Here is a 22,888-nt window from a genome sequence, read left to right as displayed (position 1 = left end):
TCTCTATAAAAACACATTTATTGGATTCTGTATTTCCTCTTCTGTAAAATGCTTTTTTTTTTTTTTTAACAATTTATTTATTTTTGAGAGACAGAGCACAAGTGGGGGTGGGGGGGCAGAGAGAGAGGGAGACACAGAATCCAAAGCAGGCTACAGGCTCTGAGCTGTCAGCGCAGGGCTGATGCAGCGCTCGAACTCACGAACTGTGAGATCATGACCTGAGCCAAAGTCGGACGCTCAACCGACTGAGCCACCCAGGCGCCCCTGTAAAATGTTTAAATATTTTGCCCAAATTCTGTCTTTTCTAATTGATTTGTGACAGTTGTTTATATGTTTTTATGCAGTATTAATTAATACTGTATTAGTGACAAGTATTTAAAATATCTTCAGGGCACCTGACTGGATCAGTTGGTAGAGCATGCAACTCTTGATCTCAGGGTTGTGAGTTCGAGCTCCCATTGGGTGTGGAGATTACTTAAAAAAATTAAATCTTTAAGAAAATAAAATAAAATATCTTCTTGCAGTTCACCTTTTAAAATTTTTCTTTATAGTGTTTTGATGAACATGAGTTTCATATTTTTATTGTAGAAGAATTTTTAATTATTTTGCTTCTTGGAATACACATTTTGTATCTTTATAAGGAAATTCCACTCTGGCAGCCAGACTCCAAGATTGTCCTCAATGATTCTCACCTTCTGGTGTTCATACCTTTGGATAGTCCTCTTATTTATTTAAAAAAAATTGTTTTAGGGGCGCCTGGGTGGCGCAGTCAGTTGAGCGTCCGACTTCAGCCAGGTCACGATCTCGCGGTCCGTGAGTTCGAGCCCCGCATCAGGCTCTGGGCTGATGGCTCAGAGCCTGGAGCCTGTTTCCGATTCTGTGTCTCCCTCTCTCTCTGCCCCTCCCCCGTTCATGCTCTGTCTCTCTCTGTCCGAAAAATAAATAAATGTTGAAAAAAAAATTTTTTTTAATTGTTTTAATGTTTATTTATTTTGGAGAGAGAGAGAGAGACAGAGCATGAGTAGGGGAAGGACAGAGAGAGGGGGAGACACAGAATCTGAAGCAGGTGCCAGGCTCCGAGCTATCAGCACAGAGCCCGAGGCGGGGCCTGAACTCACGACCCGTGAGATCATGACCTGAGCCAGTTGGACACTTAACCGACTGAGCCACCCACGTGCCCCAGCCCTCTTCTTTATTATATCAGGTTTGGTCTGTGTGACCAATGGAATTATGGTGTTTGGCTTTTGAAGCTAGATCACAAAAGACATTGCTGCTCTCAGTTGCTCTCTTGGATTACTTGCTCTGGTGGAAGCCAGCCAACATATTGTGAGGACACTCAAATAACCCCAAGGAGAGATCCCTGTGGTGAGGCACTGAGGCTTTCTACCAATAGCCAATATGAAATTGCCATGTGAGTGAACTTTCTAGGAAGCAAATCCTTCAGCTCTTGCCAGGGATTCCAATGACTGCAGTCCCAGTCACCATCTTGGCCAAAAGGGCTTTTAAGCGGCATTTTGGTGAAAGAAATTCATAATTTTCAAAAGTTACTTCCTTATGAGTCTTCTAACAGACAAAATAGTACAGCCTCTGGCACAAGGAGTGTTTGCAAAAAGAAATATGAAGAAAGGAAAGAATGAAGAACAAATTAAAGAGAAAACGAAGGAAGAGTTCATCTTACCATTAGTGAAAAAGAGGAAACTAGAAGAGGGATGATTGAAGGCAGAAGGGTATCTGAATATTTCCACGAACCCCTGTGACAAAGATTATACATAAGCGTAAGAGGAAATTATCATTTTATGATAGGTCTTAACTTTAAAGGTGTCAGTGAATAAAGTTCCGCTCAGAGCTAAATCTTCTTCATCTCACATACTGAGTTTCTCTTAGTATCACAGAAAACATCACTCCAGGCCCATCCTCTGTTTTCCCAGAAAACTATTGAAGCACATTCCTCTGCAGAAAAATTGGGCTCATTCTGGTGCCATACTCTAAAGAGAAACAAACAGGCAAAAGTCTTCTTCAATGAATGCATTGCGATTGATTAGAAAGTATGTAGGGTCAGGGTTCAACAATGAGGTTCAGAGTGACAGAACATCCCAATGATTGCTCTCCTCTTCTCATATTGCCCTCCTCAAAAACCTCAAGTGTGGATACATACCTTTACTCTTGTTCCTCTGTCACTCCCCTGGCAACATTTGTATGCAATAGAGTGTCCTTGGACCTTCCCCCCCGCCCCCCCACATTCTGATCTTCACTTTTCTCATCTATTCAGAGCCCTTATCCCAACCTAAGTTATTAAAAAAGTTCCTCTCTTAGTGGCCTGTAATAAAGGGGCTGCCTTATCATTTGTGTACTCTTAAAGTTTGTGTACTCTTATCACATTCCTAAGTTAGTTTCTCTATTCTCATGGATCAACACTAAACAAATGTCAGGAAGAATGAGTCTGAATATAAGAAGTTACCCTGCTTCCAAGGAATGCAGTCTGTGGTAGGAGGTGAGGGTGTGGGTAGGACCTTATTTTTGGAATGAAGAAACTGGATTTTATTGCTGGCTTACTTTGATCTTAGAGAAGTAACTTACTCTCCCAGGTATTAGATTCTTCATCTATTAAAAATAGGAATCAAGGGCAACTTGGTGACTCAGTCAGTTGAGCGTTCAACTTTGGCTTAGGTCATGATCTCATGGTTCGTGGGATTGAGCCCACATCGGGCTCTAAGCTGGCAGCACAGAGCCTGCTTGGGATTCTCACTCTCTCCTCTCTGTCTCTGACCCTCCCCTGTTTGTTCTTTCTCTCTGTCTCAAAATAAATAAATAAACTTCAAAATTAAAAAAAACAGGAATCATAATAAGGTCTCCAAATGGATCACGAGATTGTGTGAAAATCAAATGGGACAATGTACAATTAAATGGATTTTTAAGCCACAAATAAATAGTATTATCATGTTATTATCCCATCAGAACTGAACATAGTTCTTCCCTGGATATTTTAAATCGTATTAACTGGAGAAAAATTTGATTGAAGTGTCTACATGTGTTTAGAGGCAGTAAAATGTAATGGCTGAGAGCGTCACCATCGTTGGAGTTAGGTAGACATGAAGTTGAGACCTAGTTTTTCATCTTACTAGTTTATTGACATTGAGCAAGTTATTCAATTTTTTAACCCATAAGGTGAGTTCTAAAAAATAAGCTTTCATGAAGTTTAAGTGATATAATACATGTACTTAGTAAGAGCTTACTGCTAGAATCTGTTACCACTGTTACAATTGTAAATATTAGCACTAGTGATCACTACGAACAGAATTCCCCTAACTTTTCTACCTAAACAAGGCCCTATGGGTCATTCATCTGATTCGGCACTCACCTGACATTTTCCTTGTAAGGTGTCTGATCAATCCATTGCCAATTGTCATTCCCTTGTGTATCTGAGAGTCCCAGAAAATAAGACAACGATTCATTCAGTTGCTGGACAAGGAAATTCTGCATGAAGAAAAGGAGTCACAGACTGCAATTTCCTAGAACTCTAAAGCGAAAAGAAAATGTGAGGCATGATGAACAGTCACACGACAGCACGTTGGCCAAGAAAACAAGCCAAAACACCAACAAGATCACAGGAGGGGACGACTCCTAACCCACCCATCTCAGGCAGAATTTATTCTTTTTCTTTTTTTAACCAAGAGACGGAATTCCTTTAAAATTACATGTCAGTTTTTGTACTTTTAGTCATTGTTTAATTTTATAAGTTCAGAGGTGTGTCATCTCATTTCTGATTGTTTACCAGTGAAATCGCATTTGGGTTATCAAATTTTACATTTCCCTATTCTCCTAAGAAGTACTTCTCTAGGAAGCGGGAAACTATCTGTAAAAGTTAAACATAAAGGAGTGCTGACTGGGTTTTAACAGTCGTGATTTTAACAGAGAGAGTGCATGCGAGTGGAAGAGGGGCAAAAAAGAGGAAGAGCGAGAATCCCCAGCAGGTTTCTCTTGGGATTATCTCTCTCTCTCTCTGCCCCTCACCTGCTGGCTCTGACTCTCTCCCTCTCAAAATAAACAAATAAACTTTAAAAAATAATAAAAGGGGCGCCTGGGTGGCTCAGTCGGTTAAGTGTCCGACTTCAGTTCAGGTCATGATCTCGCGGTCTGTGAGTTCAAGCCCCGCATCGGGCTCTGGGCTGATGGCTCAGAGCCTGGAGCCTGCTTCCAATTCTGTGTCTCCCTCTCTCTCTGCCCCTCCCCCATTCATGCTCTGTCTCTATCTCAAAAATAAATAAAACGGGGGCGCCTGGGTGGCGCAGTCGGTTAAGCGTCCGACTTCAGCCAGGTCACGATCTCGCGGTCCGTGGGTTGGAGACCCGCATCAGGCTCTGGGCTGATGGCTCAGAGCCTGGAGCCTGTTTCCGATTCTGTGTCTCCCTCTCTCTTTGCCTCTCGCCTGTTCATGCTCTGTCTCTCTCTGTCCCAAAAATAAATAAACGTTGAAAAAAAATTTTTTAAAAATAAATAAAACGTTAAAAAAAATTTTTTTAAATAATAAAATAAAATGGCATCCTTTTGCAAAGAGCTATGATTGTTAACTGTTATAAAATAGGCTGGCACTCGTTGCCCAAGACTGGTTTTCCTTGGATTTTTGCTGAAACAACCTTAGAAGTTTCCTCCATTGAAAACAACTCACGATTGCAAATGCCACTATCTCGCAGATATTTGAACTTTTCGTTTCAGCTTAGCCATATATTGTATGAATGTATTAATCTTAGCAGGAGAATGTTTTCTATGCCTCTATTCCAGTGAATAGACCAAGTACCAGATAAAAGGAGTAATTTTTAAAATATTAATTCTAAAGACTTCTAAAAAGACAAAAAAAAAAAAAAAAACCACCCATAATGGCTTAAATCACTTATCCAGAAGATATACATATTGTACTTTAATTCCATATCACTTTATTATTGAAAGCAAACACCTCTTACTTGAACTTACTTTATCACAACATCCAATGCATGCAAGTCGTGCTCTGTCAAAATTAGTATCTAATGAAGACACGGTTTCGTTTACTGAGAGCCAAACTGAATGTGATGCTTTCAAATGAACTCAATACATTTATTTATTTATTTATTTATTTATTTATTTATTTATTGTTTATTTATTTTTGAGAGAGAGAGAGAGACAGAACATGAGCGGGGGAGGGGCAGAGAGAGAGGGAAACAGAATCCGAGGCAGGCTCCCGGCTCCAAGCTGTCAGCACAGAGCCCGATGCGGGGCTCGAACTCATGAATCGTGAGATCATGACCTGCGCTCTTGTTGGACACTTAACTGACTGAGCCACCCAGGCACCCCTGAACTCAATACTTTTCGAAGCGTAATTTATGTGTTCCTGAAGTTTCTAAATAGTATAATAGCAATTTGAGATGAATAATACCTTTTTCAGAGAGTGAGGAAGGAACAAAGAGAAAATAAAAAAAAGAAAGCAATTTGAATGCAATTTCTCTTTTCTTTAAGGGCTCTGAATTTTGCTATACATACAAAGAAATATTCCTTTGTTTTGTGTGCAAAAATATGCTATGGAACTCTATAGAAAACAGGGTGCTTTATAATAGATTCTGAAAAATAGTCAAATAAATTTGGCAATATTTTCTCCTGAGCTTTATTAAATACTGAGAATGCTGCTTGCAATATTCTATGTGGACATTTACTTTTGTTTCACTATAATATAAATTAACATTGTCAAAACAGACATTCCTCAAATATAGATGATGATTTTGAGATGTTTATATCTAGTAGCCAATGCCTTACAATTAACATGCATGCATATTTAAAGTAAAAGTTAGATTGAGTCTTACTACATTGAAATTTTTCATTTTGTCAGCTGAGAACTGTATATATGTTGTTTTAGAGATGATTCGCCCTTAAAAATATTGACCTTCCAGATGATTGCCATTTCACCAAACAAATCAAAATGCTTGTTGATTGTATGATTAAATGTTGACACTCCTTTGAGAATCTGAGTATGGGGAAAAACAGAATTTTGAAACAGAAATTGTTAATTATTTGCTTGGGAAAGTCCTAATACAGAGAATTATGTGGAACCAGATTTCATTACACATGTTCCATTCATTCATTCATTCATTCATTCAGCAGAAAGAAAATGGAAGGACCATACGGATTTCATCATTCTATTGTGAATGCTGAAAATAAAGAAAGATTGATAGTTTTCTATGTAAAATAAATAAATATTTACTTTTACAAAATGAAAAATGTCTTTTGAAAAATGTACCTGCTCCACTGACATTAGCAAGATGGTGGAATAGGAAACCCCAGGTCTTCATTCCCCCAGGTAGACACCAAAGTTAATTAACAATATACAGACCAACTTGCCTTTATGAGAACTCAAGAAACCAGTCAAGACATTGCAGGGCCCAAGGCAAGTGCGAAGCCAAGCAGAGCTGCATCAAAGGAGGTATGAAAGTTTGTTGAATTTACCCACCACTTCATGGGCAGACTACAAAGCAATCAGGAGAAAACGGCCAGCCCGCAGCTTCTCTCATGGGAAGGAAATACGCCCAATGCTCTGGCTTTTCAAGGGGGGTGCTGGAGGGACTAGTTTTTGCCTTGCTTGAGTGGGAGTACCGGGACTGACTTCCTGCCTTGGCTCCCACCGCTATGTGTGTTGCAACTAGTCCCTGCCACAACGTAGGCAAATGCAGCTGGCCCTCACAGCAAAGTTTGTGCATACAATCAGCTCCAGTCACTACCGCTGCTCGCCCTAATCCCCACTGGACTTGAAACTACCACTGAGACACCATGAGTCCTTGTACCCTCTGTGGACCTCCCATAGTGCTCTCTAAGGACCACAGAGCTGTCTGCTGTGTACCCTAGTGATCTGGGCCAAAGAAACTTCCTTACCCCCAGACCCTGTGCTTTCACAAGCCCCCATCCTTGATGCCCTGCCCCACTAGACCTAGGTCACATCACACTCCAGTGTGTCTCTACCCAGAGGTGAAAGTCTTCCCTTAGTTAAATCAACCCATAAAGTCTGGATAAGAGATTTTTGCTTATTTAAATGTGCAGACACCTAGGCAAAGTACAGGAATCACAAATGTGTGGAAAAAGTTTCCACCAAAGGGATAGAGTAAGCCTCTAGTATAGTTCCAGGGAAGTGGAGATCAGGAATTACCTAACAAAGAATTCAAAATAATTGCTCTTAAGATGTTCAGAAAGCCCTAAAAGAAAAGAGAAATTGCATTCAAATTGCTTTCTTTCTCCTGTTTTCTTTATTTTCCTTCCTCACCCTCTAAAAAAGATATTACTCATCTAAAATTGCTATTACACCACTTAGAAACTTTAGGAACACATCTACACTAAAAAAAAGAAAGATCACTAAAAAAAAAAAAAACAACAACAACAACAACAACCTAACTTTACACCTCAAATACTTAGAAATAGAGAAAAAAAACCAAGCTCATTTGAGCTTAGAAGGAAGGAAATAATGAAGATCAAAGCAGAAATAAATGAAATAGAGACCATAAAAGACAAATGAAATCAAGAGCTGGGTTTTTTTTTTTTTTTTAAGATAAAATTGACAAACCTTTGGATAGACTAAAAAAAGTGAGAGGATTCAAATAAATAAAATCAAGAATGAAAGAGGGGACATTATAATTGATACCACAGAAATACAAAGGATCATGAGAATACTATGAATTATTATATGCCAAAAATTAGATTATCTACAATAAACAAAAAGATTCCTAAAAATATATAACCTACAAAGACTGAATCATGAAAAAATAGAAAATCTTAAAATACCAATAATGAGTAAGGAGACTGAAAAATGATTAAAAACCTCAGAACACAGAAAAGCCCAGGACCAGATAGTTTTACTGGTGAATTTTAACAGACCTTGACAGAAGAATGAATACCAACCCTTCTTGAACCTTTCCAAAAAATTGAAGAGAAGGAACTACTCCAAAATTCATTTTATGAGGTCAGCATTATCCTGATACAAAGCCAGACAAGGATTCCACAAGAAAAGAAAATAACAGGCCAATGTCCCTAATGAATATAGAAACAAAAATTCTCAACAAAATACTAGCAAACCAAATACACAGCACTTTAAAAGGACGGGCACCTGGGTGGCTCAGTCAGTTCAGTGTCTGACTCTTGATTTCAGCTCAGGTCATGATCCTAGAATCATGAGATCAAGCTTTGTGTCAGGCTCCACACTGACCATGGAGCCTGCTTAAGATTCTCTCTCTCACTGTTGAGAACTGAGAACAAACTGAGGGTTGATGGGGGGTGGGGGGGTGGAGAAGGTGGGTGATGGGTATTGAGGAGGGCACCTTTTGGGATGAGCACTGGGTGTTGTATGGAAACCAATTTGACAATAAATTTCATATATAAATAAAAAAAAAAAGATTCTCTCTCTCTCTCTCTCTCTCCCTCTGCCCCTCCCCCACTCACTGTAAATAAATAAATACATAAGTATATAAATACATATACATACATACATACATACATAAAAGGATTAGACACCATGATTGAGTGGGCTCTATCTCTGGGATGCAAGGATGGTTCAACATATTCAAATGAATAAATGTGACACACCATATTAATAGAATGAAAGATAAAAATTATATGATCATCTCACTAGATGCCAAGAATCATTTTACAAAATTGAACATCCTGCCATAAAACAAACAAACAAACAAACAAACAAAAACAAAAAACAAACAAACAAAACTAATAACAAATTGGGTATAGAAAGAATGTTCCTCAATATAATAAAGGCCATATATACAACAAGCCCACAACTAACATCATAGTCAGTGGTGGAAGGTTGAGACTTTTTATCTAAGATCAGGAAGAAAACAAGGATGCCCACTCTCACCCCTTCTATTCAACATAGTGCTGGGAGTCCTAGCCAGAGTTAATTATGAAGAAAGAGAGAAAGAAAGAAGGAAAGAAAGAAAGAAAGAAAGAAAGAAAGAAAGAAAGAAAGAAAGAAAGAAAGAAAGAAGGAAAGAGAGAAAGGAAGAAAGGAAGAAAGAAAAGAAAAGAGAGAGAAAGAAGAAAGGAAGAAAAGAAGGAAGGGAGGGAGGGAGGAAGAAAGGAGAGGGAAATAAAAGACATCCAAATTATAAAGGAAGAAGTGAAATTCTGTTTGCAGATGCTTATATATAATCTTATATATATATAAAAAAAATATATATATATTATATATATATAATCTTATATATAGAAAATCTTACAATTCCACCAAGAAATTATTAGAATTAATAAACAAATTCAGTAAATTGTAGAATACAAAAATCAGTTGTGTTTTTAACAATGAACTACCTGGAAAGGAAATTAAAAAGCAATCCCATTACAATAGCATAATAAATGCTATACATAATACTAATAATAAAATACTTAAGAATAAATTTATCCAAGTAGATTAAAATAAATTTATCTGTACACTGAAAACTATAATACATTGATGAAAGAAATTGGGAAAGACACAAATAAATGGAAACATATCCCATGTTCATGGATTGGAAGACCTAATATTGTTAATATGCCTAGATTACCCAAAGCCATCTGTAGATTTAATGTAATTAATCTCTACCTATTAAATACCTATAGCATTTTTCACCGAAACAGAAAAAACAATCCTAAAATTGATATGGAACCATAAAACACCCCAAATACTTAAAGAAATCTTGAGAAAGATAAAGGTGGAATCATCACATATTCTAATTTTGAACTATATTACAAATCTATAGTAATCAAAACATTATCGTATTGGCATAAAACAGGAACATAGACCAGTGGAACAGAATAGAGTCCAAAAATAAACCTATGCACATACAATAAACTAATATATGACAAGGGAGCCAAAAATATTCAAAAGATAGTCTCTTCAATAAATGGTATTGGAAAAACTGGATAATCACTTGCAAAAGAATAAAATTGGACCATTATGTTATTCCACTTACAAAAATTAACTCAAAATGGACTAAAAACATATGCAAGACCTGAAACAAACTTCTAGAAAAAGAAATGTAGAGGAAAACCTCCTTGACATTGGTCTTGACAATGAAGTTTTGGATATAACACCAGAAGCATAGACAAAATTAAAGTGGGACTACATCAAATTTAGAAGTTCTGCACAGTAAAAAAACAAAACAAAACCAAAAAAACAATCAACAAAAAGAAAAGGCAACCTATGGAATGGGAAAAAAATTTTGGCAAACCAGCTACAGATAAGGTTAATATCCAAACTATATAAAGAACTTACACAACTCAACAACAAAATTAAATTAAATAATTTAAATCCAATTAAAAATGGGCTGGGGCGCCTGGGTGGCGCAGCCGGCTAAGCGTCCGACTTCAGCCAGGTCACGATCTCGCGGTCCGTGAGTTCGAGCCCCGCGTCAGGCTCTGGGCTGATGGCTCGGAGCCTGGAGCCTGTTTCCGATTCTGTGTCCCCCTCTCTCTCTGCCCCTCCCCCATTCATGCTCTGTCTCACTCTGTCCCAAAAATAAATAAACGTTGAAAAAAAAATTTTTTTTAAATGGGCAAAGGGCCTGAATAGACATTTTTTTCTTTTTTTCCAATTTTTTTCTTAATGTTCACTTATTTTTGAGAGAGAGAGACAGACAGTCAGACAGAGCATGAGCAGGGGAGGGCAGAGAGACACAGAATCTGAAGCAGGCTCCAGGCTCTGAGCCGTTTGCACAGAGCCTGATGCGGGTCTCAAACTCACAAACCATGAGATCATGACCTGAGCCAAGTTGGATGCTTAACCGACTGAGCCACCCCAGCGCCCCAAATAGATATTTTTTCAAAGAAGACAAACAACTGGCCACTAGGTATGGAAAGATGTTCAATATCACTAATTGTTAAGAAAATGTAAATCAAAACCGCAAGGAGATATCACCTTATACCCGTTAGGATGACTAATCTCAAAAGATATGAAAGAAAATAAATGTTAATATCGAAAGATAATAAATGCCATCAAGAATGTGGAGGAAAGGGCACCTATGTGCCCTGTTGATGAGAATGTAAACTGGCACAGCCAATAGGGAAAGCAATACGGAAGTTCCTCAAAAGACTGAAAATAAAACTTCCATATGATCCGGCAATCCCTCTTCTGGGGATTTCCAGAGGAAATGAAACCACTATTTTCAAGACATAGCTGCAACCCCATCTTTATTGCGGCGTTAATTACCAAACCCGGACATGAAAACAACCTAAGAGTCTATAAATGGATGAATGAATAAAGAAAGTGTGGGAAATATACAGCGTAACATGACTCAGCCATAAAAATGAAGGAGATACTGCCCTTTGTGACAACATGGATGGATGTTAAGGGCACTAAGCCAAACGAAATAAGTGAGGGAGACACAAGTACAGTACGATCTTACTCACGCGTGAATTCTAAAAAAAGCCAAACTTCCAGAATGAATAAATCACAGGGATAAAAGGCTCAGCATAAGGAATATAGTCACAGGTATTGCAACACTATTGTCGGGTGAAAGACGGTAGCTACCCTTGTGCCGACATAGCATGACATATAAACTTGTCAAATCACTATGTTTGTTGACACCTGAAACCAATGTGACAGTGTGTGTCAACTGTACTCAAAGAAAAAGTAAATTAATTAAATTACATTTATTTCATTGCAATTAAAAAGCCACGTATAGAAATAGACTATAACAGTCTACGGCCATACCACCCTGAACACGCCCGATCTCGTCTGATCTCGGAAGCTAAGCAAGGGTCGGGCCTGGTTAGTACTTGGATGGAAGAAATAGACCATGACCGTGGTTCAGGTGCTGGAGTGCGGGGGAAATGGGAAGATGGTAATCATAAAGTTCCAGCTTCTAGTTACAAGATGAATCCAAGTTCTGGAACTGTAATGTTCAGCACGGTGACTATAGTTAACAATGCTGTGCTGGATCCTGCAAAGCTGAGAATAGGACTGAAATATTCCAACCGCAAAAACAAATGGTAATTACGTAAATTGATGGATGTGTTAACTAACCTTTTGAGGGAATCATGGTGCAACACATACATACATCGTCCTCACATTGCACACCTTAAGCTCATACAATTTTATATGACAACTATATCTCTTTAAAGCTGGAAAACCGCCGTTGGAACTAATACACGAATTCAGGAAAGTTGGAGGATGCAGCATATACATGCAAAAGCCAGTTGCGTGTCTATGCAATAACAATAAGCAATACAAAAAGCAAATTAAGAAAGCCACCTCACTTACGGTAGCATCGAAAGAACAGAATACTCAGGAATAAACTTACAAAGAAAGTGGAAATCTTATAATTTGAAAATTACACATTTTTAAAGAAATCAAAGGAGACACAATTTTTTTTTAATTCCAAGTTTTTATTTAAATTCTGATTAGTTGACACATATGGTAAAACTTGTTTCAGGTGTAGAATTTAGTGATTCATCACTGACATACAACGCTCAGTACTCATCACAAGCGCCCTCCCTAATACCCACCACCCATTTAACCTATTCTCCACCTTCCTCCCTCCACCAACCCTCAGTTTGTTCTCTAGAGTTAAAAGTCTCTCGTGGTTTGCTGCCCTCTCTCCTTTTCTTTCCCTTCCCCAATGTTCATTTGTTTTGCTTTTCTTAAAATCCACATATGAGTGAAATTTGTCTTTCTCTGACGGACTTATTTCACTTAGCATTATAATACTCTAGCTCCATCCATGTTGTTGCAAATGGCAAGATTTCATTCTTCTTTATGGCTGAATAATAATCCATGGTGTATGTATACATATGTATGTATGTATGTATGTATGTATTGAGATACGCACACACACACACACACACACACACACACACACACACATACATAGCTATACCACATCTTCTTTATCCATTCATCTATCTATGGACATTTGGGCTGTTTCTATATCTTGGTTATTGTAAATAATGCTGCAGTAAACATAGGGGTGCCTATAGCCTTTCAAATGAGCATTTTCATATTCTTCACGTAAATATCCAATAGTGCAATTGCTGGATCATATGGTGATTCTATTTTTTTTTTTAATTTTTTTTCAACGTTTTTATTTATTTTTGGGACAGAGAGAGACAGAGCATGAACGGGGGAGGGGCAGAGAGAGAGAGGGAGACACAGAATCGGAAACAGGCTCCAGGCTCCGAGCCATCAGCCCAGAGCCTGATGCGGGGCTCGAACTCACGGACCGCGAGATCGTGACCTGGCTGAAGCCGGACGCTTAACCGACTGCGCCACCCAGGCGCCCCCGGTGATTCTATTTTTAATTTTGAGGAACCTCCATACTGTTTTCCCCAGAGGCTGCATCAGTTTGCATTACCACCAACAGTGCACGAGGGTACAGGACAGAGTCTTACTATCGCTAACCATTAGAGAAGTGAAAATCAAAACCATAATGGAATATATAATCTCACACCCATTAGGACAACCGCTATCAAAATAAAAAAGAGAAGAGGGGCACCTGGGTGGCTCAGTCAGTTAGGCAGCCAACTTCAGCTCAGCTCATGATCTCATGGTTGGCGAGTTCGAGCCCCCCATTGGGCTCTGTGCTGACAGCTCAAAGCCCGGAGCCTGCTTTGGATTCTGTGTCTCCTTCTTGCTCTCTCTCTCTGCCCCTTCCTGACTTGTGCTCTGTCTATGTCTCTGTCTCTCAAAAATAAATAAACATTTTTTAAAAATTTTTTTAATAAAAAAGAGAGGAAAATACCAGGTGCTATCAAGAATGTGGAGAAATTGGGATCCTTGTGCATTCTTTGTGGGAGTATAAAATAGTACAGACACAATGTAAAACAGTGCAGTTTCTTCAAATAAGTTAAAATTAGAATTACTATATGATCCAGAAATCCAACTTCTGGGTATATATCCAAAGTTACTGAAAGCAAGACTCATGGAAACATTTGCACACCCATGTTCACTGCAGCATTAGTCACAATAGCCAAGAGGTAAAAGCAGCCCAGATGTCCATCAACACTTGAATGGATAAATGATACGTGGTATATGCACAATGGAATATTAGTCAGCCTTAAAAAGGAAGAGAGTTCTGTTACTGCTACATCATGAATGAACTTTGAGGACATTATGTTACATGAAATAAGGCCGTCACAAAAAACCAAACACTGTGTGGTTCAACTTATACGAGGTGTCCAAAGGAGTCAAACTCATTGAAGTTCGATAGAAGGGGGGTTACCGGGGACTGGAGGTGGGGGGCAATGGAAGTTGCGGTTAAAAGGGTATAGAGTTTCACTTTTGCACGATGAAAAAGTTGTAGAGATAGATCTTTTCGCAACAATATGAATATGGGTAACACTACTGAACTCTACATTTAAAACCAGTTCAGATGGTTAACATCCGTATTTTCTTCCACAATTAAAAACAATTTAATGAAAAATAAACACAAGTACCTGCTCTGCTTCTGTGTTGATCACCACCAAGTGAGCACCCATTGCAACACAGTTCTGTTCACTCTTTGACCAAAAATTCTGTTTAGTAGAAATGAAGTAGCAGCTGGAACCAAATGACTTCCAAGCACATGGGCAACATGCCCAGACATTCCCTGTGTTGCATGAAAGAGAAGAATGAGCGCGAGACGGCATGAATAAGATTAAAGAGGTATGTTTCGGGGCGCCTGGGTGGCGCAGTCGGTTAAGCGTCCGACTTCAGCCAGGTCACGATCTCGCGGTCCGGGAGTTCGAGCCCCGCGTCGGGCTCTGGGCTGATGGCTCAGAGCCTGGAGCCTGTTTCCGATTCTGTGTCTCCCTCTCTCTCTGCCCCTCCCCCGTTCATGCTCTGTCTCTCTCTGTCCCAAAAATAAATAAAAAACGTTGAAAAAAAAATTAAAAAAAAAAAAAGAGGTATGTTTCATACACATAAAATTCCAAGAATCTGCATTTCTTTTCTAGAGATGGGTTTCTTATTTCACGTATTAACTGTTTCCCTGAATTATATAGCTTGGAGCCATAGATCTGCTTTTAAATAAACATTGTTTAGCATTAAGCCCACAATATTTAAGCCCTAAAGTTTACCTGCATAATTGCTCTGGATTTCTTGCCAAAAAAAAAAAAAAAAAAAAAAAAAGCTATTATCATTGTTTTTCCCTGTCCTTCAAATCCTTTATACATTAGAAACATCAAGGTCTCTCAGGATTTCAAATGACCCACGCAGGTGAATGATTTGAGCAAATAGGTATACATACGTATATAAGATACATATATATGTGTGTGTATTATATATACATATATATAAATACATAACAAGTCATTTAGATTTGTTGAGGTCTGAGTGTTTTTAAAGCTATTTTAATATATCTGGTCTTCTCGGGCTTAATTTTTTGACCCACATTGCTAAGATTCATCTGTGTTGCATATAGGTCTATTTTATTTATTTTGTATGTTATTACATCATTAAGGGACGACAAACAATGTACAGGCTTTTTTATCTTTTATAATACTATAAGTTGTATGAAATAGGCCACGTCTCTATCATTTTAATATTAGCCACTTGTAGAAATCTATCTCAAGTATGTATTCTGTTCATTAGTTTTTTTAAAGTTTATTTATTTATTTTGAGAGACAGAGAGCGAGCAGGGGAGGGACAGAGAGGGAGAGAGAGACAATCCCAAGCAGGCTCCACATTGCCAGCACAGAACTCCACATGGGGCGCGAACCCATAAACTGTGGGATCACGACCGAAATCAAGAGTCAGATGCTTAACCAACTGAGCCACCCAGGCGCCCCTGTGTTCTGTTCATTATTAAAGACTGCATGGGGCGCCTGGGTGGCGCAGTCGGTTAAGCGTCCGACTTCAGCCAGGTCACGATCTCGCGGTCCGGGAGTTCGAGCCCCGCGTCGGGCTCTGGGCTGACGGCTCGGAGCCTAGAGCCTGTTTCCGATTCTGTGTCTCCCTCTCTCTCTGCCCCTCCCCCGTTCATGCTCTGTCTCTCTCTGTCCCAAAAATAAAAAAATTAAAAAAAAACGTTGGAAAAAAAAAAAAAGACTGCTTTTCACAGCACTCCTCAAAGCATGTATTAACGTGATTATTTCAATTTAAAAAGTCTGATTTGGCTGACTGTTTTGATGGTCGGTACCGTCTTGGTCAACTAAATTATATACGGCAAACATTTTGCATATGATGAATGTGCTGAATCTCTAGCTCTGGGGTTGACAAGAATATTGATGAATAGAAGCACTTGTCAAAAAGGTACACTAACATTAATAATATTTTGTGTTCCCAATTGCTCTGAGAATAATGGACTGATCAAGTACTTTGACTAAAAAACAGTACCTATTAAGGTACCTATTAAAAAGCAGGTGTAATTAGAAGTCATTTGACAAGAGTTACTAAAACCTTTTCTAGTGTACTACCTTGAAATTGAGAAAGCAAATGACTACTAAGAAATAACAACCTTTTGCAAATTATCCCATTTATTATTCTCTACTCTCAACAACACTGAAGAATAATCTAATCAATGCTCAGTTAACACACCATTAAAATAATTTTTGATAACAGAAAACTGGATGATTTTTGGCAAATAACTTTTAAAAAGTTTAAAAACTGGTGATATTCTAACAAATCACCTTCTATTCCTACTTATTTATATAAGTAAGATTTATTGGTATGTGTCACTAAATTGAAAAATAGGAACAGAACTGATGTTGAATTATATCTCATTCTAGTAATATTAGGATACAACTGATTGTTTTTTCTAAATTTTTTTAATGTTTATTTATTTATGAGAGAGAGAGAGAGAGACGGATGGAGGGGCAGAGAGAGAGGGGAACAGAGGATTTAAAGCTGGCTCTGCACTGACAGCAGTGAGCCAGGTGCCAGGCTCGAACTCACAAACTGCTAGATCATGACCTGAGCCAAAGTCAGACATGCAACCAACGAAGCCATCCAGGCACCCGACTGATTGTATTTTTTTTTTAAGTCGTTAAAAGATTTTTTTTGAACTCATTAAGAGATGAGTTGTGGTGCTTCGGGTAAGCTCGAGCCCCGCTCTGGGTGAGCCCTTCTCTCTCTCTCTGTCTCTTTCTGCCCTTCATGAGATTCACTCTCTCCCCCTGCCCCTTGCTCAATTGCGCCCTCTCTCTAAAAAAACAAAACAAAACAAAACAAAACAAAACACACAAAGAGAGAGAGAGAGAGAGAGATGAGCTGGGGCACCTGGGTGACTCAGTTGGTTAAGTATCTGACTCTTGATTTCAGCTCAGGTCATGATCCCAGGGTTGTGATATCAAGCCCCACCTCAGGGCTCGCTTGCAATTCTCTCTCTCTTCCCCTGCCCCTCTCCCCAGCTCGTGCTCTTTCTCCCTCTCTAAGCTAAATTTAAAAAGAGACAGAGGTGAGTTTCTAATAGTTTTATTTTATTGGTAATAATTTATCAAAATTTGTAATAAATGTGATGTGTTGAATATTGTATCCTCATAATGTGGATAAGTCAATGATACGTAATGATAAGTCAATCTGGAAGAAATTTTATAACATGTAAAGCCTAATGGCCCTCAGGAAATGAAAATATCAGACATATAGTACATATTTTAGAAAATCAAGGAAGTGTGATGTAAACATTAGTTGAAGAGGGAAAAAGAATAATGTAAAACATCCAACTGTTAAAGAATACATACTTTTTTTTTTAATGAATGATGGTAGTATTTCAACACCAGCAGAGAGATTTTGAAAGGAGTTGCAAGAGTTTTGTGTTTTAGATGTCAATACTTACAATATTTTATTTTTATTTTTTTAATGTTTATTTCTTTTTGAGAGAGACAGAGACAGAGTGTGAGCAGGAGAGGGGCAGAGAGAAAGGGAGACAGAATCCGGAGCAGGCTCCAGGCTCTGAGCTGTCAGCACAGAGCCTAACGCGGGGCTCGAACTCCCAAACCACGAGATCATGACTTGAGCCATAGTTGGACGCTCAACCCACTGAGCCACCCAGGCGCCCCAATACTTATATTTTAGAACTTAAACCTTTCATTTCTACAACTTGGTAAAAAAAAAAAATTAATGTCAAAATAAATTGTATAAGAGGGTATGTAGTTTTTCAAAATCCTTGTTGGGACCTGAATTTGAAAACTACAGGTCTAGGTTAGAGCTCAGCTCTACTGAAGAAACTTTATCCGGGCATCTGAACATCTCAACACTCTGACTGGGACTCAGGGGGAAACAAATTGGAGAAGACACACTGAGACTATCAATTATTTCTTAACTGTAATTGAAATGAAAATTTTGTGTTTAGACTTTTGCTCTTCCTCTTCATTGTAATAAGAATTTGAAAAGATATTGTTAACATTGGGGCCCTTTTATTTGCTGATATGGTATTAAGTAAAATAATTTTATCATGTAAGCTTGAATCGTGTAACTTGAATTAGTTGTATTGATGAGCTTAGTTGACCATAAATAATACCAGGTTGGGTTTTTTTTTTTTTATTTTTTTTCAACGTTTATTTATTTTTGGGACAGAGAGAGAGACAGAGCATGAACAGGGGAGGGGCAGAGAGAGAGGGAGACACAGAATCGGAAACAGGCTCCAGGCTCTGAGCCATCAGCCCAGAGCCCGACGCGGGGCTCGAACTCCCGGACCGCGAGATCGTGACCTGGCTGAAGTCGGATGCTTAACCGACGGCACCACCCAGGCGCCCCCAGGTTGGGTATTTTTAAGGAGTAAATTTGCAGTCTCTTCTGCAAATGTAGGGTTCATTTCATTAATATCCATCTCTGTCTCGTTCATTTCAGAACATTCTGAAGGCAAAGGGTAAAGCACCCATGGCTGCTTCCAAGAAGGCATTCTTTAAAATTCCAGTTGTTGGAGTGCCTACCTCCTGATAGAATTGTCTCCCTCCTCAGTAGGGCCAGCTCCACAATTGTTTGACAAAAGAACCCCAAGGTGACAAGAGAACCAGAAGTCAGGGAGAGTAAAGAAAATCCTCCCTAACCACCCCATGTACCATATTGTTGCCAAATAACATAAAAGGGAAAATTCCAACATCTCATAGAAATACAAAGAAACATCTGCCCTCGTTTTACCCCTCATCGGTTTCCGCATAGAAGCAGAGGATTGGATTATTTAGTTCTTGAAGTAGCAAGAGTCTGAAATCTACTTGGATTTTTTTTTTTTCTTGGAAAGAGTAAGGCCATAAAGACTACTACAAACATGTACTTTACCTTTTTTTGACTTTGTTCACCAGACATAGTGTGGGGCAAATTATGATTCTGAATTCAACTGCCCCAGCTCTTCACATAGGAAGTTACCAGGACTATATTTTACAGTGAGGGCAATCTCATCCTGAACCATGTTCCAGGATTCACACTGACCAGTAATATAGCTGATGCTTGGCATGCAGATGGCTATTACTGAGAACTTTAGATAAAAAAAAGAAGATTTTATCCATTTGATTAGGATGTGGTTAATGTGAAAGGAGAACTGTTATGAATAACTTCCAGTGTTCGCTTGAGCAAAGTACATGGTATGTGTTGGTAGCATTTATTGAGATCAAGCAGTCTGGAGGAAAAATTGTTTTGAGGATGAATCTAAAGCCTGATATGAACATGTAAATTTAGAGATATCTTAAAGCAGAGACTTTATTTTTTCAAAAAAAAAAAAAAAGGAATAAACCAATGTTGAACTTGACCTTGACCTCTCTCTGAGAAAAGAGAAAGTCTGGTTAGGCATTGCAACACCTTACCTCTCATGCTTGTCCCTTCCCTGAAGCAGGTTAAACCTGAGTGGCGTGTGTGTAGTTCAGACAGCCTTTGGCCAGTTTTGCCATATGTAAGATGATAAGTCACTGTGAAGGAACAGAAGGATTAGTATTCATCATTTGTTTTTATTATAGAGAGTCATGCTCTATATCTCTTGCCAAGCTGGCTTGCTTCCAACCCCCACCAATCTCTTCTCTCTAGGCAAGCTCATAAACACTACGCTGAATTACGACTTGTTTGTATTCATTAATTTTGTTTGTTTATATGCCTGCCCGTTTATTTTTTGGTTCTTTCCGCACTGGAATTTAAGTTCTATATTCTTGGGCAGAGATTTGATCTGTTTTCCACATCAATCGATCGCCAACACCTGGAACAGTGATGGTCACAGAGTAATCAATAGATATTTTCTGACTCACTGGCTGTCTGTTTCTCCTTAATGTTAATAATCCTGAAGCAAGCTTGCAGGTTATTTTAATATTTTCTAAAATTTCTGACTGTTGGTAGCTACAGATAAACGTATGGGGTAAATAACAACCAAGGGGAACTTTTAACATTTAAACATTTTTTTTTTCAACGTTTATTTATTTTTGGGACAGAGAGAGACAGAGCATGAACGGGGGAGGGGCAGAGAGAGAGGGAGACACAGAATCGGAAACAGGCTCCAGGCTCTGAGCCGTCAGCCCAGAGCCTGACGCGGGGCTCAAACTCCCGGACCGCGAGATCGTGACCTGGCTGAAGTCGAACGCTTAACCGACTGCGCCACCCAGGCGCCCCAACATTTAAACATTTTAAATGTCTCAGATAAAAATTCACTTTTATGCTCAAGGGTGTGTGCCTTAAGCATATGACCTATTCTCTCTCAGGTTCTGCCATGACTCTTCACTTACTTTTTCTTGCCCTTCTACTACTGAAGCTCAATACAGTCAAGACTTTCTACCTTGGGTCCTGAATATCTGCTTCCTTTAATGAAATAACTATTCTTAAACCTCCTTCTCTTTTGCACTTGACCATGAAAAGTAAAGCAGATTTTAACTTAGGTGATAACCGTGTTTCAACAAAGGCTGTGAGATTGGTTTACATCTCAGAAGGAATTTCAAACATGGCCCATTTGACATAGGTAGTCACTTTCACTCCCTCCCAGACTATTCAATATTATTTTTAATTACGTTATCAATGAAAAGAGGACCAAATTGTAGCTTAAAAAGCAAACAGATCTTTGAAACTTCTCACAAAATGAACTTGAAATATTTACTTGCAAGTAAATTGAACAAGGAAAACAAAACTTCATTCCCTTATATCTCCAAGATTGCATTTGAAAACTTTTTCGTCTCATACTGGGAAAGACTCCCATATGAAAATCAAAGAGCCTAATCTATATTATGATTATAAAAGTAATTATAGTTGAAGTCTCAAAATAGAGGACTTTTTGCCCAGAGAACAGTGATCACTAGGAAACCTGGTAGTGGATGATGTGTCTTAAAGGATGTCTACAACTAACACACATTCATATGTGGGGCCATAGTGGGGATCGTGTTAATAAAACCAGGTAAAGTAGATCCGGAAGCAGAGTCAATTATCAAAAGATGGAAAAAGAGGAGGGAAGGAAGGAGGAGGAGGAGAAATCAAATATGGTATTCCAAGTAAGAGCTAACATATTAATGAAATTAAAAAAAAACAAAAACAAAAAACATACCCTAGGAAATCTTTATAGAACAGGATAGGAAAAGGAATCAAGGGAAGTGGCACCTGAGTGAAGAACTTACCCACACAGCTCACAATGAAACAAGCACTGAGGAGTGCTATGGAAATCACAGCAGCAGACCAGAATCTTACTTGGGACCGCCATACTGCTTTCTCTGTCAGACCAGCAAGACAAAAGCAGTTATCAAGAAGCCAGGAAGTGAAAATTTTTAGGAAGCTTAGAGCAATGAAGAAACCAGATGAAGAATCTCAGAGTAATTAAAAACCTACAACAAGAGAGAGCTTAGAAACTCCCTCAGAATAGGGGTTCCTGGGTGCCTTGGTCGGTTGAGTGTTGGACTCTTGACTTTGGCTCAGGTCATGATTCCAGGGTCATGGGATTGAGCCCTGCATTGGGATTCTCTCTCTCTCTCTCTCTCTCTCTCTCTCTCTCTCTCTCTCTCCTCTCCTCTCCCTCTCCCCCTCGCTCCCTCTCTCCCTCTTTCCCTCTCCCCCACTCATGCTCTCTCTAAAAAATAAGGGCGGCGGGGGGGCGGGGAAGACTCTTTCAGAATAAATAAGCAAGTAGTGGCTCTGTAGTCCTAAACGATCTGGGCAAAACTCACCCTCAGTCAACCATAATTCCCATTTCCTTATTCTTTCTTCTTAAATATTATGCTAATCCATTGAGTCTCTGTCTTGCTGAAAACATCACTTTGCCTCCCTCTTCCCATACCACTGTATTAGTATTTGGTTTCTTACTGTTTGAAGTGCTTCTGGCTCTGACGAATTATTCTTTCTTTCAACTTCCCATCACTCTTACTACGGTGGCCCAATCTTGGTCCCATCAATCTGTGGTCTACCCCTTGTTTCCCAATGACCTTTATCAGCTCATCGTATACTTCTGCCTTCCTCTCTGGAACTGAGAAAAGGAATGCTCACCTCTATCTTGAGGTTGCCCTTCTCGTACCATCATCTTCTGTATTCAGAAGATTCAGGAGGCTCTTTTTTACCACTTGCTCTTGAAGATGTCACCAGAGCTCTGCTTCAGTCAAAGAGATCAGAGCTCAGAGACAAACTGCTAAACACTCTTATGAGGCTAAGGGACTTCTGGTAAAAACTGTGTCTTGAAGAAGAAGTTGTGGTTTGGATAAGTTTCAAGTTATTTTAAAAATACTGGGAAAGGGGCGCCTGGGTGGCGCAGTCGGTTAAGCGTCCGACTTCAGCCAGGTCACGATCTCGCGGTCCGGGAGTTTGAGCCCCGCGTCAGGCTCTGGGCTGATGGCTCAGAGCTTGGAGCCTGTTTCCGATTCTGTGTCTCCCTCTCTCTCTGCCCCTCCCCCGTTCATGCTCTGTCTCTCTCTGTCCCAAAAATAAGTAAACGTTGAAAAAAAAAAATTAAAAATACTGGGAAAAATAAGAGGAAATTGAGAAACATATCCCAAACTGCTCATTGGAACTTTGACATGAATTTCAGATTATGTGTCAATT

The 22,888-nt window shown here is 39.1% G+C and overlaps 1 protein-coding gene across 2 annotated transcripts; it reads right to left on the bottom strand.

Annotated features, from left to right (window-relative positions):
• CLEC6A (C-type lectin domain containing 6A) lies at nucleotides 1–22,543 on the bottom strand. 2 transcript variants are annotated; one of them, XM_025930681.2, is made up of 7 exons: nucleotides 22,340–22,543; nucleotides 21,481–21,573; nucleotides 19,702–19,803; nucleotides 14,422–14,573; nucleotides 3,359–3,474; nucleotides 1,812–1,985; nucleotides 1–708 (listed from the first exon to the last, which is right to left on the bottom strand). In XM_025930681.2, exons 1-6 carry the CDS (start codon nucleotides 22,371–22,373, stop codon nucleotides 1,847–1,849), a joined length of 636 nt encoding a protein of 211 aa, XP_025786466.2. In that variant the 5' UTR covers nucleotides 22,374–22,543; the 3' UTR covers nucleotides 1–708; nucleotides 1,812–1,846. The 2 variants fall into 2 exon arrangements, with proteins under 2 accessions (XP_025786466.2, XP_025786467.2); XM_025930682.2 differs by lacking the exons at nucleotides 1–708; nucleotides 21,481–21,573 and having other exon boundaries at nucleotides 1,777–1,985; nucleotides 22,340–22,540.
• Between the last annotated feature and the right edge of the window lie 345 nt (nucleotides 22,544–22,888).

This window comes from Puma concolor, chromosome B4 (assembly GCF_028749965.1).
Source record: "Puma concolor isolate L17-30 chromosome B4, mPumCon1.1.hap2, whole genome shotgun sequence".
Taxonomy (NCBI): Eukaryota; Metazoa; Chordata; class Mammalia; order Carnivora; family Felidae; genus Puma; species Puma concolor.
The sequence above is the reverse complement of the archived record's forward strand: the minus strand, read 5'-3'. Positions and strand labels throughout refer to the sequence as shown.